The sequence below is a fragment of the Danio rerio genome, chromosome 15 (genome assembly GCF_052040795.2).
Source record: "Danio rerio strain M-AB ecotype USA chromosome 15, GRCz13ab, whole genome shotgun sequence".
Classification (NCBI taxonomy): Eukaryota; Metazoa; Chordata; class Actinopteri; order Cypriniformes; family Danionidae; genus Danio; species Danio rerio.
The window spans coordinates 44,101,538-44,115,000 of record NC_141035.1 but is presented as its reverse complement, the minus strand read 5'-3'; the positions used below and the strand labels follow the sequence as shown (position 1 = coordinate 44,115,000).

General features: G+C 36.1%; 1 protein-coding gene across 2 annotated transcripts in view; it reads left to right on the top strand.

The window, feature by feature from the left end:
- The window catches only part of ccdc150 (coiled-coil domain containing 150), a gene marked incomplete in the record, with an annotated part of 40,322 nt that overhangs the window by 10,971 nt on the left and 15,888 nt on the right, over positions 1-13,463 (top strand). For both annotated transcript variants that reach the window (NM_001442561.1, NM_001442560.1), the window contains 13 exon segments: positions 3,032-3,075; positions 3,151-3,243; positions 4,579-4,686; positions 6,513-6,637; positions 7,367-7,544; positions 7,834-7,902; positions 8,993-9,085; positions 9,158-9,241; positions 9,367-9,465; positions 11,451-11,507; positions 11,586-11,710; positions 12,509-12,581; positions 12,688-12,812. In NM_001442561.1, coding sequence (NP_001429490.1) covers positions 3,032-3,075; positions 3,151-3,243; positions 4,579-4,686; positions 6,513-6,637; positions 7,367-7,544; positions 7,834-7,902; positions 8,993-9,085; positions 9,158-9,241; positions 9,367-9,465; positions 11,451-11,507; positions 11,586-11,710; positions 12,509-12,581; positions 12,688-12,812 — 1,273 coding nt within the window.

Genomic DNA, 13,463 nt, shown 5'->3' with positions numbered 1-13,463 from the left:
ATGGGGCATTTTAACTCGAGATGCTTAGAAAGCATGTTTTTCACAACTGAACTGATTCGACAAAAAAAAAAATAAATAAATAAAAAAAAAAAAAAAAAAAAATATATATATATATATATATATATATATATATATATATATATATATATATATATATATATATATATGTATGTGTGTGTGTGTGTGTGTGTGTGTGTGTGTGTGTGTGTACACATACATACATACATGCATACATACATACACATATATATATATATATTTATATAAAAGAGACTGAATCAGAGTAATCTATATTGTTTATTAAACACAATCTACTAAATACAGATTAATTTATTATATAGAAAAGCTGATTTATTTTTAATCTTTGACATGTAATGTACATATCTCTTTAAGTGGATATTTCAGGTGTTATAGTTATTCTAGAGAACTCTGTTTTTGTGTTGCTCAAAAAGTTTGTAAAATCATTTAATGGTTTAGCAGGAAAAAATCTACCACAAATGAGTAATGAATATCAAAAATCTAAATTTACTCACTGTTTTCTCTACTTTAAGTGGTTTCAAACATTTATATGTTTCTTTCTTCTGTTAAACACAAAAATATATATTTTAAAGAACGCTGAAACCCTGTAACCATTGACTTGCATGGTAAGAAAAACAAACAAAAAAAACACTATGGAAGTCAGTGATTACAGGTTTCAATCTTTCTTCAAAATATCTTCTCATGTTTAACAGAACAAAGAAACTAGAAAAGTGTGAATAAATGATGACATAATTTTACCTGTTTTATTTTATTTTTTTGGTTTTTAAACTATCCCTTTAAGTATATCAGTAAGTTTGGCCAATATTATACATTGCCCACTGTATTGTTACAAAATTAAAGTATGAAAAATCGATATAGTTGATATAAGTCAATATAATAACACGTACATACATGCATACATACAATACAATTTAAATGACCTTTTTACAAAATATATATATCACATTTTGGGCGACACGGTGGCTCAGTGGTTAGCACTGTCACCTCACAGCAAGAAGGTTGCTGGCTAGAGTACCGGCTGGGTCAGTTGGCATTTCTGTGTGGAGTTTGCATGTTCTTCCTATGTTGGTGTGGGTTTCCTCTAGGTGCTCCGTTTTCCCCCACAAGTCCAAAGACATGCGGTACAGGTAAATTGGATAAGCTAAATTGTCCATAGTGTATAAATGTAAATGAGTGTGTATGGGTTGCGGCTGGATGGGTACCCGCCGTGTACCCTTGTGTGTGTTTTTGTTTGTTTGTTTGTTTGTTTGTGTTTGTGTGTGTTTGTGTGTGTTTGTGTGTTTGTGTGTGTTTGTGTGTTTGTGTGTTTGTGTGTGTGTGTGTGTGTGTGTGTGTGTGTGTGTGTGTGTGTGTGTGTGTGTGTGTGTGTGTGTGTGTGTGTGTGTCATGGTCATATAGGAAATGATAGATGGATTAATACTTTTTTCTTTGTACTAAAATACCATAATGCTCAATAAAGAGTGAAACAAAGCATGATATGCAGTATGCACATTCAGCTACTGTGTGTGTGAAGAGTAATTAATTAGGGCTGCACGATATTGGAAAAATCTGACATTCCGATATTTTGTTTTGCCATTATATTTATTGCGATTTGAATCAAATTTCACCCGATGATTTGAACAAATCTATTTGGAAAAATGTCATTAATTTGGTTCGACTGGAATGATCAAGCATATCTTTAATTTATCTGCATTACTAGAAAATAGATAAATTAATAAACAGGGCTTTATGGTTTTCGGGGAGTCTATTTATGTAGACTTCTAAAACTGTCGCAAAAATGAGCTCACTTCCAAGTAAACCAATATAAATATCCCGCTCGGTTTTTGAGCCATGTCTACCAAGTTCTTTCTTACACCTCTTTGTTTGGTCACACGCTCAACAGAAAGGGCTGCGATACGGTGACATAACGGATATGAGATAAATGACATCAGTACATAATAACCGGTTATGATTATTACTGAACCGATAGCGAATTGTCCGTGTCTGCATCGGGGTGCACTGAAGAAACAATTCATTTTGACAACCCTAGTTTTCAGAACACTTGCAAAATAGTCCTAACAACACATTTCCATGTTAAAAGGAGTTTTTGTTTTAACCGTCTGCGACCGGGACATGCAAAAAATGTCTGTTTTATAAATGCTTTCTATTTCTTGCGACGTTGCAGCAGAACAACAGCATAAACTACTATGACAATGATCAGCTCAGGTACTGCTTATGCGCTTTATTCAGTGTTAAATGCCCCCAATGTGAGTTTAAATACTATTTTATGTGACATTTATTGCCATACTACTGAAAGCAGCAGCAGATAGTTCGTCTCATATCTTGAAAGTAAAATATCTAGCAGACGGTTTAAGAATAAAAGCCAGAACTGTGACTCAAACCAAAAACATCAGTCATTCAGTAGCCTATTATCATTCATTTTCTTTTTTTTTTGCCTAATCCCTTTATTAATCAGGGGTCACCACAGCGGAATGAACCGCCAACTTATCCAGCAAATGTTTTATGCAGCGGACGACCTTCCAGCTGCAACCCATCACTGGAAAACACTCATACATTCTCATTCACACAAATACACTACACACAATTTTAGGTAAGCCAATTCACCTATAGTGCATGTCTTTGGACTGTGGGGGAAACCGGAGCACCCGGAGGAAAGGCTGCCTCAGTAGCCTATTAATAATGATTAATATTTAATAATTAAATGAAAAGCCTTTACCATTTCTTTGTGAGCGCAGTGGATGGTATTTAAATGTTTCTATCATGTTGCATCACATGTTGTTCAGCATACAGTGTTATAACATCTTTCATATCTAAAGTGGGGCTTCACAAACATGCATCATCAGGTTTGGATTGGTCTCATCTGTTCGCTACCCATTCCAGCAAAAATAAAGGCATCATTAAATCTAAATTATGATCTGAATATCTGATGTCTCATTTATTTTTGTTGCTTCTGCTTCAGTTTGGCTAACTCAAGTGTTTTGTTTCCTCTCAGGAGTGAAAGAGACTCTAATATCACAGCTGACCAAAGAGATCAAGGTAGGAGAACACATGAGAGGCAGATACTGACAGCGTTAATGAGACGTGTAATGATGTTTGCGTGTGTGTGTTCAGTGTGTGAAGACTGTTCTGCAGAAACAGCAGCAGGAGAACAGCAGACTCATCAGAGACGGACGAGACCTCCGAGCAGCTGCAGATCAAGTGCAGGTATGCAAACACACACACATGCAATCTGTTTGGTGTTGTATAATTATGTTAGTTCGACAAAACCAATATGCTGTGCAAATCTGACTTAGACTTTCTCAAATTAGTTTGGTGATGTTCATGTTTGAGAGTAGAAAACTGTAATAAAAAGTTATAATCTAATTATCGTGAAAATATGATGGAATTTCCTGTGTTATAAAAATTGTGGGCTGTGAAATTTGTAGTTTTGGTAAATGTTATTATTAAAATAATTTATACAGTTTTTTTTGGTCAATTATTAAAGATTTTTCTTGATGATTTATTGGAAACATTATGAAATCTGCATGATATTTTCTGTTTCAGTGTTTTAAAGTTGCATTGCTCACTGGAAAATATACTACAGTAAAAGTGACATTTTTTTGCTAAGTTCCTGTTAAAAAAAAGTTACATACAATATTTAAATTATTATTGAGTATTATTATATTAAAAAGAGGATTTTTTTCTTTAGTAACACTAGTTATTGTGTTAAAGTGCTTTAATGAAAATTTATAAAAAATGTCAACACACTTATTTTTGTGTACTTTTGTTTATTGCAAACACATTTGAGGATTTGAAAGACAATACTGGGTAATAACAGATTAATGCTGTGTTCACACCAGAGGCACGGATAAGCCGTGTTTGAGTCCACTAGATCTTTTTAGAGGTGCATCCAGCTCATAAACTCCTCCAGAAACCTAACCCCTGGATGATGGAGGCAGCTCTGACTGAGCCAAGCCCAGTTTGATGAACTGTTGTCGGTGTCGGCTGGAGGATTTCCTCCGGGTCACCAACAACAGGCGCTATGTCACAATCACGCCCCCACAAGAGCAAGCTTCTGATTGGTTAACGTTGCGCGAATGTCCGTTAAGTTCAGATTTTTGAACTTGAGTGATTTGCGTGAAATGTGCATTAAGCTCAGTTTGTGATGCGCTATTCGTGCCGCGCAATTCATGTCATTTGCGCGTATAGCACCACAGTATGTCTGTTTGTGCGTTTGGATTAACTTAACATGTAAATCATTCGCGCTTGATGCTCCTTCCGCGTCTGGTGTGAACACAGCATAAAGCTTAAAAACGCAAATAAATAATATCATACAGATGATTTGTTTGCTAAACTCACTCATATAATTGAAAATCGGCTGAAATGTTTTTATAGCAAAATCACTAATAACATTTGTTTCTGACCTGCTGTATCCACACAACCAGCTTTGTCAAAAAACAAGTTGAGTAATTTGAGAGGTTCCTTACGGAGTAAAAATGTTTGTGCATTTATTAAGTTTATAAATGTTTATAAATTAAGTTTATTATATATTTTTTTCAGGTTTTAAATGAAAAGTTAGAGGTTCAATGTTCAGAACTGAGCTCTGCACTTCACTCATTAACACAGGAAAACGCCAAACTACAGACTGAATACCAGAACAACATCAAGGTACAGTATTTCAATTCATTCATTCATTCGGTTTCTTTTCGGCTTAGCCCCTTTATTAATCTGGGGTTGCCACAGCGAAATGAACCGCCAACTTATCCAGCATATGTTTTACACAGCGGATGCCCTTCTAGCTGCATCTTATTACTGGTAAACACCCATACACTTTCATTCACACACATACACTACAGACAAACTAAGTGTACCCAATTCACCTGTTCCGCATGTCTCTGGACTTGTGGGGGAAACCGGAGCACCCGGAGGAAACCCACGCGAACACGGGGAGAACATGCAAACTCCACACAGAAATGCCAACTGACCCAGGCGAGGCTCGAACCAGCAACCTTCGTGCTGTGAGGTGACAGTGCTACCTACTGTACATTGCGCATTTACATATTCTTATAGCCAAAATCTTTTTATCTAAGCTGAAACAGATTTATTATCAGTTACTGACTGGAGGAATTATTTAATAAAAACAACATTAGCTCAGTGTATAAAATATGAAAGCAAAATATAACAAAATTAAAAAGAACAAAGGATAACACATTACAATAAGGTTGTATTAGTTCATGTTAGTAAAATTCATGAACATTAACAAAACATTTTTTTATTACACTTTATTTATCTTTGCTAATGTTAGGTAATCTAAGACAGTTGTTTATTGTTAGCTCATGTTACCTTGGTGGATTAACTGATGTAAACGAGTACAACATTGCAATATTAATAAAGCATTGGTTGAACGATGATTAATAAATGCTGTACAAGTATTGTTCTGGATGAGTTCTTTATATGTTAGTAAATATATTTAAGTGGAGCTGTTATGCAAAAATCACTTTAAGGGGTTTATACACAGTTGTGTGGCAAAAATCTGTAAATATAACCAGCTGCTAATGGTAATTATGTATACTTGTTTTTGTATAATCGGACTTGTTAAAAACAGTCTGCAGAAACTCAGAGGGGAAAATCCTCACCCATTAGTGACCATCTCTCTCTCATTAGCATAGGATGTTAGTCTTGTTTTTAATCTGCCACTATGCTAACACGTAGGCATTTGTAGCTCTGCCCTCTTTTGAAAAGAGCTCAATCTCATTACAATTTAAAGTGACGGTCACCAAAATGGCACAGTTAGGATTAAATCCTAAAAGGGTCAGTTTCACAGAGTTATAAAACAGTATTTGTGTGGTATTTTGAGATGAAACTTCAAATACACTCTCTAGGGTCATCAGAGACTTATTTTACATTTAGTCAAAAGGGGCATAATAGGTCCCCTTTAATTAATGAAACCTTATTGTCAAGTGTGACTGAGTAAAGGCAAAGTTTCTTTAAGGCAAGTCATTTCACTCGGCGGCCATATTTGAAACACCTCTAGGGCAGTATGCTCAGGAATTCTGTCTGAATAGGGAAACATCAAATTCACCAAAACTACTTGCCAAGCTGATGATTGAATTTCCTATTAGGAATCACTAATGAAATTAAACAACATCTGTCCATTTAATTTCATTTCTAAACGTCCAAATCACACAAAATCTGCAGAAACTCACGTCTGGTCCAAGCCCCTCCCCCTAGAGTATCGTCAGTCTTTAGCGATCGATGATTGGCTCTTGTACTAGAAGGCGGGCTTTTTTTTACCATATAGCGATCGATGATTGGCTACTGTTCTAGTAGATTGGGCTTTATTTACATTATTGACAGTTATTCTTTTCCCCCATTTAAAAAGATACGAGTCACATGTCTTGTGTATTCTATAGTCCTTGGTAAAGGTTAAAAATGCCAGTTTGCTTTGAACAAAGGTAATCAATGAAAGTTTAAAATTTTTTCTAATTGTTCAGGCAGAGCGGGATCGTGTATCTAAACACCTCAAGGAGCAGGATCTGCTTTTAGACACAGCCAGGAGGAACATCCAGGCTGAACTACAGAGAGCCATAACAGAGAAACTCTCCCTGCAGAAAGAGCTGTGAGTCACACGCACACCTTCACTACTGCAGATCACACACAGCTGGAGGATCACGACCCACAGCAGGCCAGAGACAAACACTTCCTACAACACATGTTGATCCAAACAGACGCTGTATCCAAGCAGGATCTGGGCTAAAGTTCATGCCACCTGTAGATTATGCAGATGGAAACATGTTTATCTTTAAAAACAAGGCACAAAACTACACTGAATACTTGATAAAAACAGTCTGTAGAAACACTTTGATTGACATTCTCCTTTTGTACAGTACGTGTCTTCAGAGAGGGAAAGCCCCGCTCATTAGAGACCATCTCTCCCTCATCAGCATAGGACGTTATTCTTGGTTTTGAATCTGCCTCTGAGGCATTTGTAACTCCGCCCTCTTTTAAAAAGAGCACAATCTCATTTGAATTTAAAGCGATAGTCACCAAAATGGCACAATTAGAATCAAAGCCTAAAAGGGGCAGTTTCAAAAAAAAACTTACTGGATAAGTTGGCGGTTCATTTCGCTGTGGCGACCCCGGATTAATAAAGGGACTAAGCCGACAAGAAAATGAATGAATGAAAAGGATTATGACTTTCAATAGTGTTACAGCATAATAATATGAGTATTACTGTGAGTGTTTATTAATGCTGTTTGTTGTTCACGTTTAGCATCTGACAGAGTATTTGGAGCTGGAAACTGATAAATGTGATGATAGATTTAACAAAGCGGATTGTGTTTTAAAGGGAGACGCTGAAGGTGGAACATTCCAGACTGCAGCAGAGTTCTGTGTTTTCCCAAGAAACAGCTGTCAATCATCTGCAGATGCTGGAACAGACCATTGAGAGGCTGAAGGGGGAGATCGGCAGTGCTGTGAGAGATGGAGAGATGCTGAGAGAGGAGAGAGATCACATACACAGTCAAGTGAGTCCAGTGGATATTTTTACTGACAATAATAAAACATGGGAATGGAAAAATTTAGAGACAAATTAAAAACCAATTTCTGTAGATTTATGTGGATCCATTAACTAATTTAACAAGACAATATTTTTCAAATCTCAGTAATGCTGAAATAAAACTGCTTCAGCACTACCATTAAGATGTTTATTTCACATGTTGCTGATAACAGTTTTACATTTTAACAGTAAAAACACAGTACATCACAATCAAATATGAGCCATTATTTTAATATACTTCTATTTTCCGATCTCAGATGAGCTCTGCAGTCTGTTTGCTTGAAAAAGAGAAGAACATCCTAGAAACACAGCTGACAGAAATCAAGGTACATCTGACCAGATATGAGGTCATTTTCACTAGTGCATTCAATGAAGTTTCTTTTTTTTTTTTTCCTTTTTCTTTTTTTTATTAAGCATACACTCAAATAACAGTAAGAACATGACATGTAAACAGGGTATCAGCAGGGTCTTAAAAAGTCTTTAAATGTCTTAAATTTCAAAAACTAAATTTTAGGCCTTAAAGAGTCTTAAAGGTGAAGTAGTGGCGCAGTAGGCATTGCTGTCGCCTCACAGCAAGAAGTTCGCTGGTTCGATTCTCGGCTCAGTTGGCCTTTCTGTGTGGAGTTTGCATGTTCTCCCTGCATTCGCATGGGTTTCCTCCGGGTGCTCCGGTTTCCCCCACAGTCCAAAGACATGCGGTATAGGTGAATTGGGTAGGCTAAATTGTCTGTAGTGTATAAGTGTGTGTGAGTGTTTGTGGATGTTTCCCAGACATGGGTTGCAGCTGGAAGGGCATCCGCTGCGTAAAAAAAAATGCTGGATAAGTTGGCGGTTCATTCCGCTGTGGCAACCCCAGATTAATAAAGGCACTAAGTCGACAAGAAAATGAATGAATGACAGTCTTAAATTCACTGAAATATTGTGTTGTAGGTCTTAATCAATTTAACAGGTCTCAATTTTCTATGTCCATGTAAAGGTACCCAATCAGACAAACACCCATCCAAACACTGTCATTCCATCTCAATAAAAATTTTAACAAATGTTTGTTTACCAACTCTATTTATATTTTCTATTAATAAACATATGGTTTAATTATCTTCCTTACAATAACATTTTTAACTGTGCCATTAGAAAAACTTCTTAATATTTAGCCTTGTTTAAGTCTGAAATTTCATTCATAATGGACCTTAAAAAAGGTGTTAATGTCTTAAATTTGACTTGGTAAAAGCTGTAGAAAACCTGTGTGAAATATATAGTATAATCTGTTGGTTTTATACATACAGATTTCAATACATACACTGATTTTTATTTCTTCTGGATATAAAATGGAGTTATTTTTGCATATAAACTGACTTTTATGATTGAAATGCTACACCAGCAAACACCATAAACATGCTTTTTCCCTGTGATTGACAGGCGGAGTTGACCACGGTGAACTCAGCACTGCAGAAACAGACGGAGGAGAACAAGGAGCTGATGGAGAGCCTGGCAGCCATGGAGCATCAGCAGGTTTGAGATCAAAAGATCAGATGCACGTCAAGAAAGGAAAAGCTTGTAAATCTGCTTCTCTCTCGCTGTCAGGTCACTCATCGCCAGGTTGAACAGATGCTCTGGGAGATGACGGATGGCAAGAACAAACTGGCCTACGAGAAGGGCAAGTTGCAGGTCTGTTTGTGTGTGGATTTGTCGCACATATTTTGCACAGCATGACAGTCAACATGTTGCAGAAACACTTCAGACTTCAAGTAAACAGACTGTTTGGGTGTGGGTTTGTGTGTGCGTTTACTCAGGCACGTGTGCAGCAGATGGCCGCTGACCTGAAGACATTGAAAGCAGAATGTGCTCAATACTGTCAGACCAAAACTGCACTGGAGAACAGTTACACGCAGGTAAAACACACACACACGCGCACACACACGCACTTGTGCAGCATCTTTTTTTGGGACTTCCCAAAGAGGTAATGATTTATATACTGTACTAACTGCACATTAAATCATTCATTCATTTATTTTTCTTTGGCTTTAGTCTCAATTTGAGAGGTTTCCACAGAAGCATGAACCACCAACTATTCTAGCATATGTGTTTCCAGCCACAACCCAATACTTGGAAACACCCATACACACTCTCATTCACACACTAATTTGGGCCAATTTAGTTCATTCAATTCACTTGTAGCGCATGTCTTTTTGGGGAAACCATAGCACCAGGAGGAAGCCTACGCCAACAGAGGGAGAACATGCAAACTTCGCACAGAAATACCAACTGATCCAGCCTGGACTCGAACCAGCGATCTTCTTGCTGTGAGGTGACAGTGCTAACCGCTGAGCCACCATGCTGCCCCTATATCCTCTACGCCTAAACCCAACCATCTCTGCATTTTTCTAAATACTTTTTGTGCAACATTTATGAGCTGTTTTCATAATGTGGACTAAATAAATCTCTCACAAGGTTACTATACTTGTGGGGACATTTGTGGAGACCGAAAAAAGGCACACAGATACACTCAGACAGACTTGTTCCTACTTCCCTGTGGGGACTCTCGTAGACGTAATGATGTTTTTATTTTACTTACAGTATATTCTATCCCCCAACCCTACCCCTAAACCTGTGTGATTTGTAAGCATGTTTACCCATATTTACCTCAGTTTAAGTCACCACTGGGATATAAAAACAAGAACTGACACACACATGCTTCTCTAAGTAACTAACAAAACTTCTCGCTAAGGTGTTTGTGTGTGAAATTGAAAATGATATGCAGAATAATAGGGTGGCGGGGTGGCTCAGTGGTTAGCACTGTCGCTACACAGCAAGTAGGTCTTTGGTTCGAGTCAGTTGACATTTCTGTGTAGAGTTTGCATGTTCTCCTTGTGTTTAAATAGAGTTGGAGGAACTAAACTGATTGTAAATACTGTTTCATTTAAATAAATAAATAAATAAATGAATAACTCATTAAATGCTACAATTGAATTTAAACTTCATTCATTAATTTTCCTTCAGTTTAGTCCCTTATTTATCAGGGGTCGCCACAGCGGAATGAACCACCAACTATTTCAGCAAATGTTTTACGTAGCGGATGCCCTTCCAGCCACAACCCAGTACTGAGAAACACCCATACACTCTCACATTCACTCACACACTACTGCTAATTTAGTTTATTCAGTTCACCTATAGCGCATGTCTTTAGACTGTGGGGGAAACCGGAGCACCCGGAGGAATCCCACACCAACACGTACATACAAACTCCGCACAGAAATGCCAACTGGCCAAGCCGGTACTCGAACCAGCAACCTTCTTGCTGTGTGGCGACAGTGCTAACCACTGAGCTATGATGCCATCACATATAGACTTCATAATTGACTATATGAAACGCATCAATTTTAATATTTGCTAGAGATTACATCTACAGGGCTATTTAATTATTAAAGTATGTTAGATGACGTCAAAGGGAAATAAAGAATAGAGAGCTTAACTTTCACAATTACAAAGCTAGTATCGATCACTTCTAATGTCATCATGCTAATATCAGAAACCAAATCATTAATATATGACCATCCATATTTAATAAAATACATCCAGTGCTCATAATCTTGGTCTACTGAGTCACGACAAAGCGATCCAAGCAGAACAGAAGATCTCTGCGTCACATTTCAGTGCAGATTGGTTTATACATGTGTCACAATAAAAACTTTGTTTTTATTGAATGATGGATCACTTCAAAACTTTGCTGTTGAGTCAAGTGCAAAACAGTGATATAAAACAAAATGATGGCTGTTTTTTTGGCACCAAAAGCTTAAGAATATTATGTAATAAATAATATATGATATGACCCTTTCAACAAGTGAACTGCTGAATATTTAACGCTGTCATTCTCAAGACGCAGAGAGAAAATCAGGCACTGAAAGATCAACTGCAGCAGCAGCACAGAGACATGGTGAGTTTGTCAAAACTGAACATGCATCAAGAAAAGATCACATTTTTATGACTGAGTGTGTGTTTTATGTGTGTACAGAATGAAGTAGCACAGACTCTGAAGAACGTCTTGTCGTCTCACACACATCTACAGCACAACACACAAACACTGAATGCAGAGCTCAGAGAAACAGCAGAGGAAATGCAGACCCTCAGGAGAGAGAGGTGTGGGGTTTTATTGTTTATTACACTGTGTTACCACTTTTAAAGGTTAGGTCTAAGGGTTAAAGAGTTAACATTTAGTTTGTGATTTATTTTGTGTAGAAGAGAACAAGATGACAATAAATTTGCCTGTAAATAATTGCATTTATTTACCAAATTGAAGGAATCTAAATAGTTAAAACATATACAGTTGAACTCAAAATTATTAGCCCTCCTGTAAATTTCTTTTTTAAGTATTTCCCAAAGGATGTTTAACAGAGCAAGGAATTTTTCACAGTATTTACTATAATATTTTGTTCTTCTGGAGAAAGTCTTGTTTTATTTCAGCTGGAATAAAAGCAGTTTTAATTTTAAACTAATTCAAGGTCAATATTTTTAGCCTCCTTAAGCAATATTTGTTTTTATTATCTTGAGCAGTAGTTCGGGGTTGGGACCCCCTGGGAGGTCGCGGGACAATGACAAGGGATCGCTTAGTGGTTTCCAAAAGTTAAATAAATTTTATTAAACTATTAGAATGACTATATTTTATCAATAACTCACAGATAATAAAAATAGTCATCTTTATTAGTAAAAAAACTACAACATGCAAATGAAAAAACATCAGCCTTTAATTAATTTATTTTTTCATAGGATTGGTGTGTTTACGTTAGATTATCAACACCGTAATAAGAAGCAAGCATGCTTGCATGTTTGGTGTATTTGTTGGCTTTTAGACTTCCATTATATGTCTATCATTATAAACACAGTTGTATTTGTTTTCACATCAGTGGTTATGAGCAATGTGTTGTGTTTGTTTGTCAGACTGGAGGCTATGCAGGAGATTCAGAGACTTGAAGATGAAGTTGAGAATCACAATGCAGCAAACACAGAGAAGGTAAAACACACACACACACACACACACACACACACACACACACACACACACACTATTAAAAATAAATGTGATTAAAGATTTTTAAGTGCATGTTTAATTGTTGTAGGTTGAATCTTTACAAAAAGCACTTGATGAAGCTCAGCTGGACAACAGGAAACTTGGCCAGAGTTTAGAGCAGGCTTTACAGGAAAACCACAACACACGGCAGAAACTAAACACTGTTGTCGAGAGGTAAGAGAATGGCAGTTAATTGTGTATTGCAAACAGTATGGTTTAACCTGCTGAGAAAGCATTATTCTGCATATTTTTGTTGCTGTTGTTCAATATTAACAAATTAAAAATGTTAAAAAATGTAAGCATAAAAGTCTGATGAAAATACTGAACTGTTTTTAAACATTGAACTTGAATTATTGCTATTTAAATATTAAATACAAATACGGAAAGTATGATTTTTTAAATATTTAGAAATGGCTGATAAATATGCAATATTAACAAATTAAAAATGTGGAAAATTTTAAGCACCCTCTAATTTTGATTTAAATACTCAACTGTTTTTAAATATTTAAACTGAATTTTTGTTTTTTTTAAATATGTAAATAAAATGTGGTAAATCAATATGTTTTTTTTTTAAATATTGAGTCTTGGTTGGTAAATATGCAATATTAACTAATTAAAAATGTTGAAATAAATGTAGGCATCATAAAATTCTTCTGAAAATACTGGACTGTTTTTAAACATTGAACTTGCAGTTATTGTTATTTAAATGTAAAATAAAAATATTGAAATTAGGATGCTTTTTAAAATATTTCACATTTGCTTATAAATATGCAATATTAGCAAATAATTTTTCTTTTTTAAAATAGGCATGATGAAATTCTAATA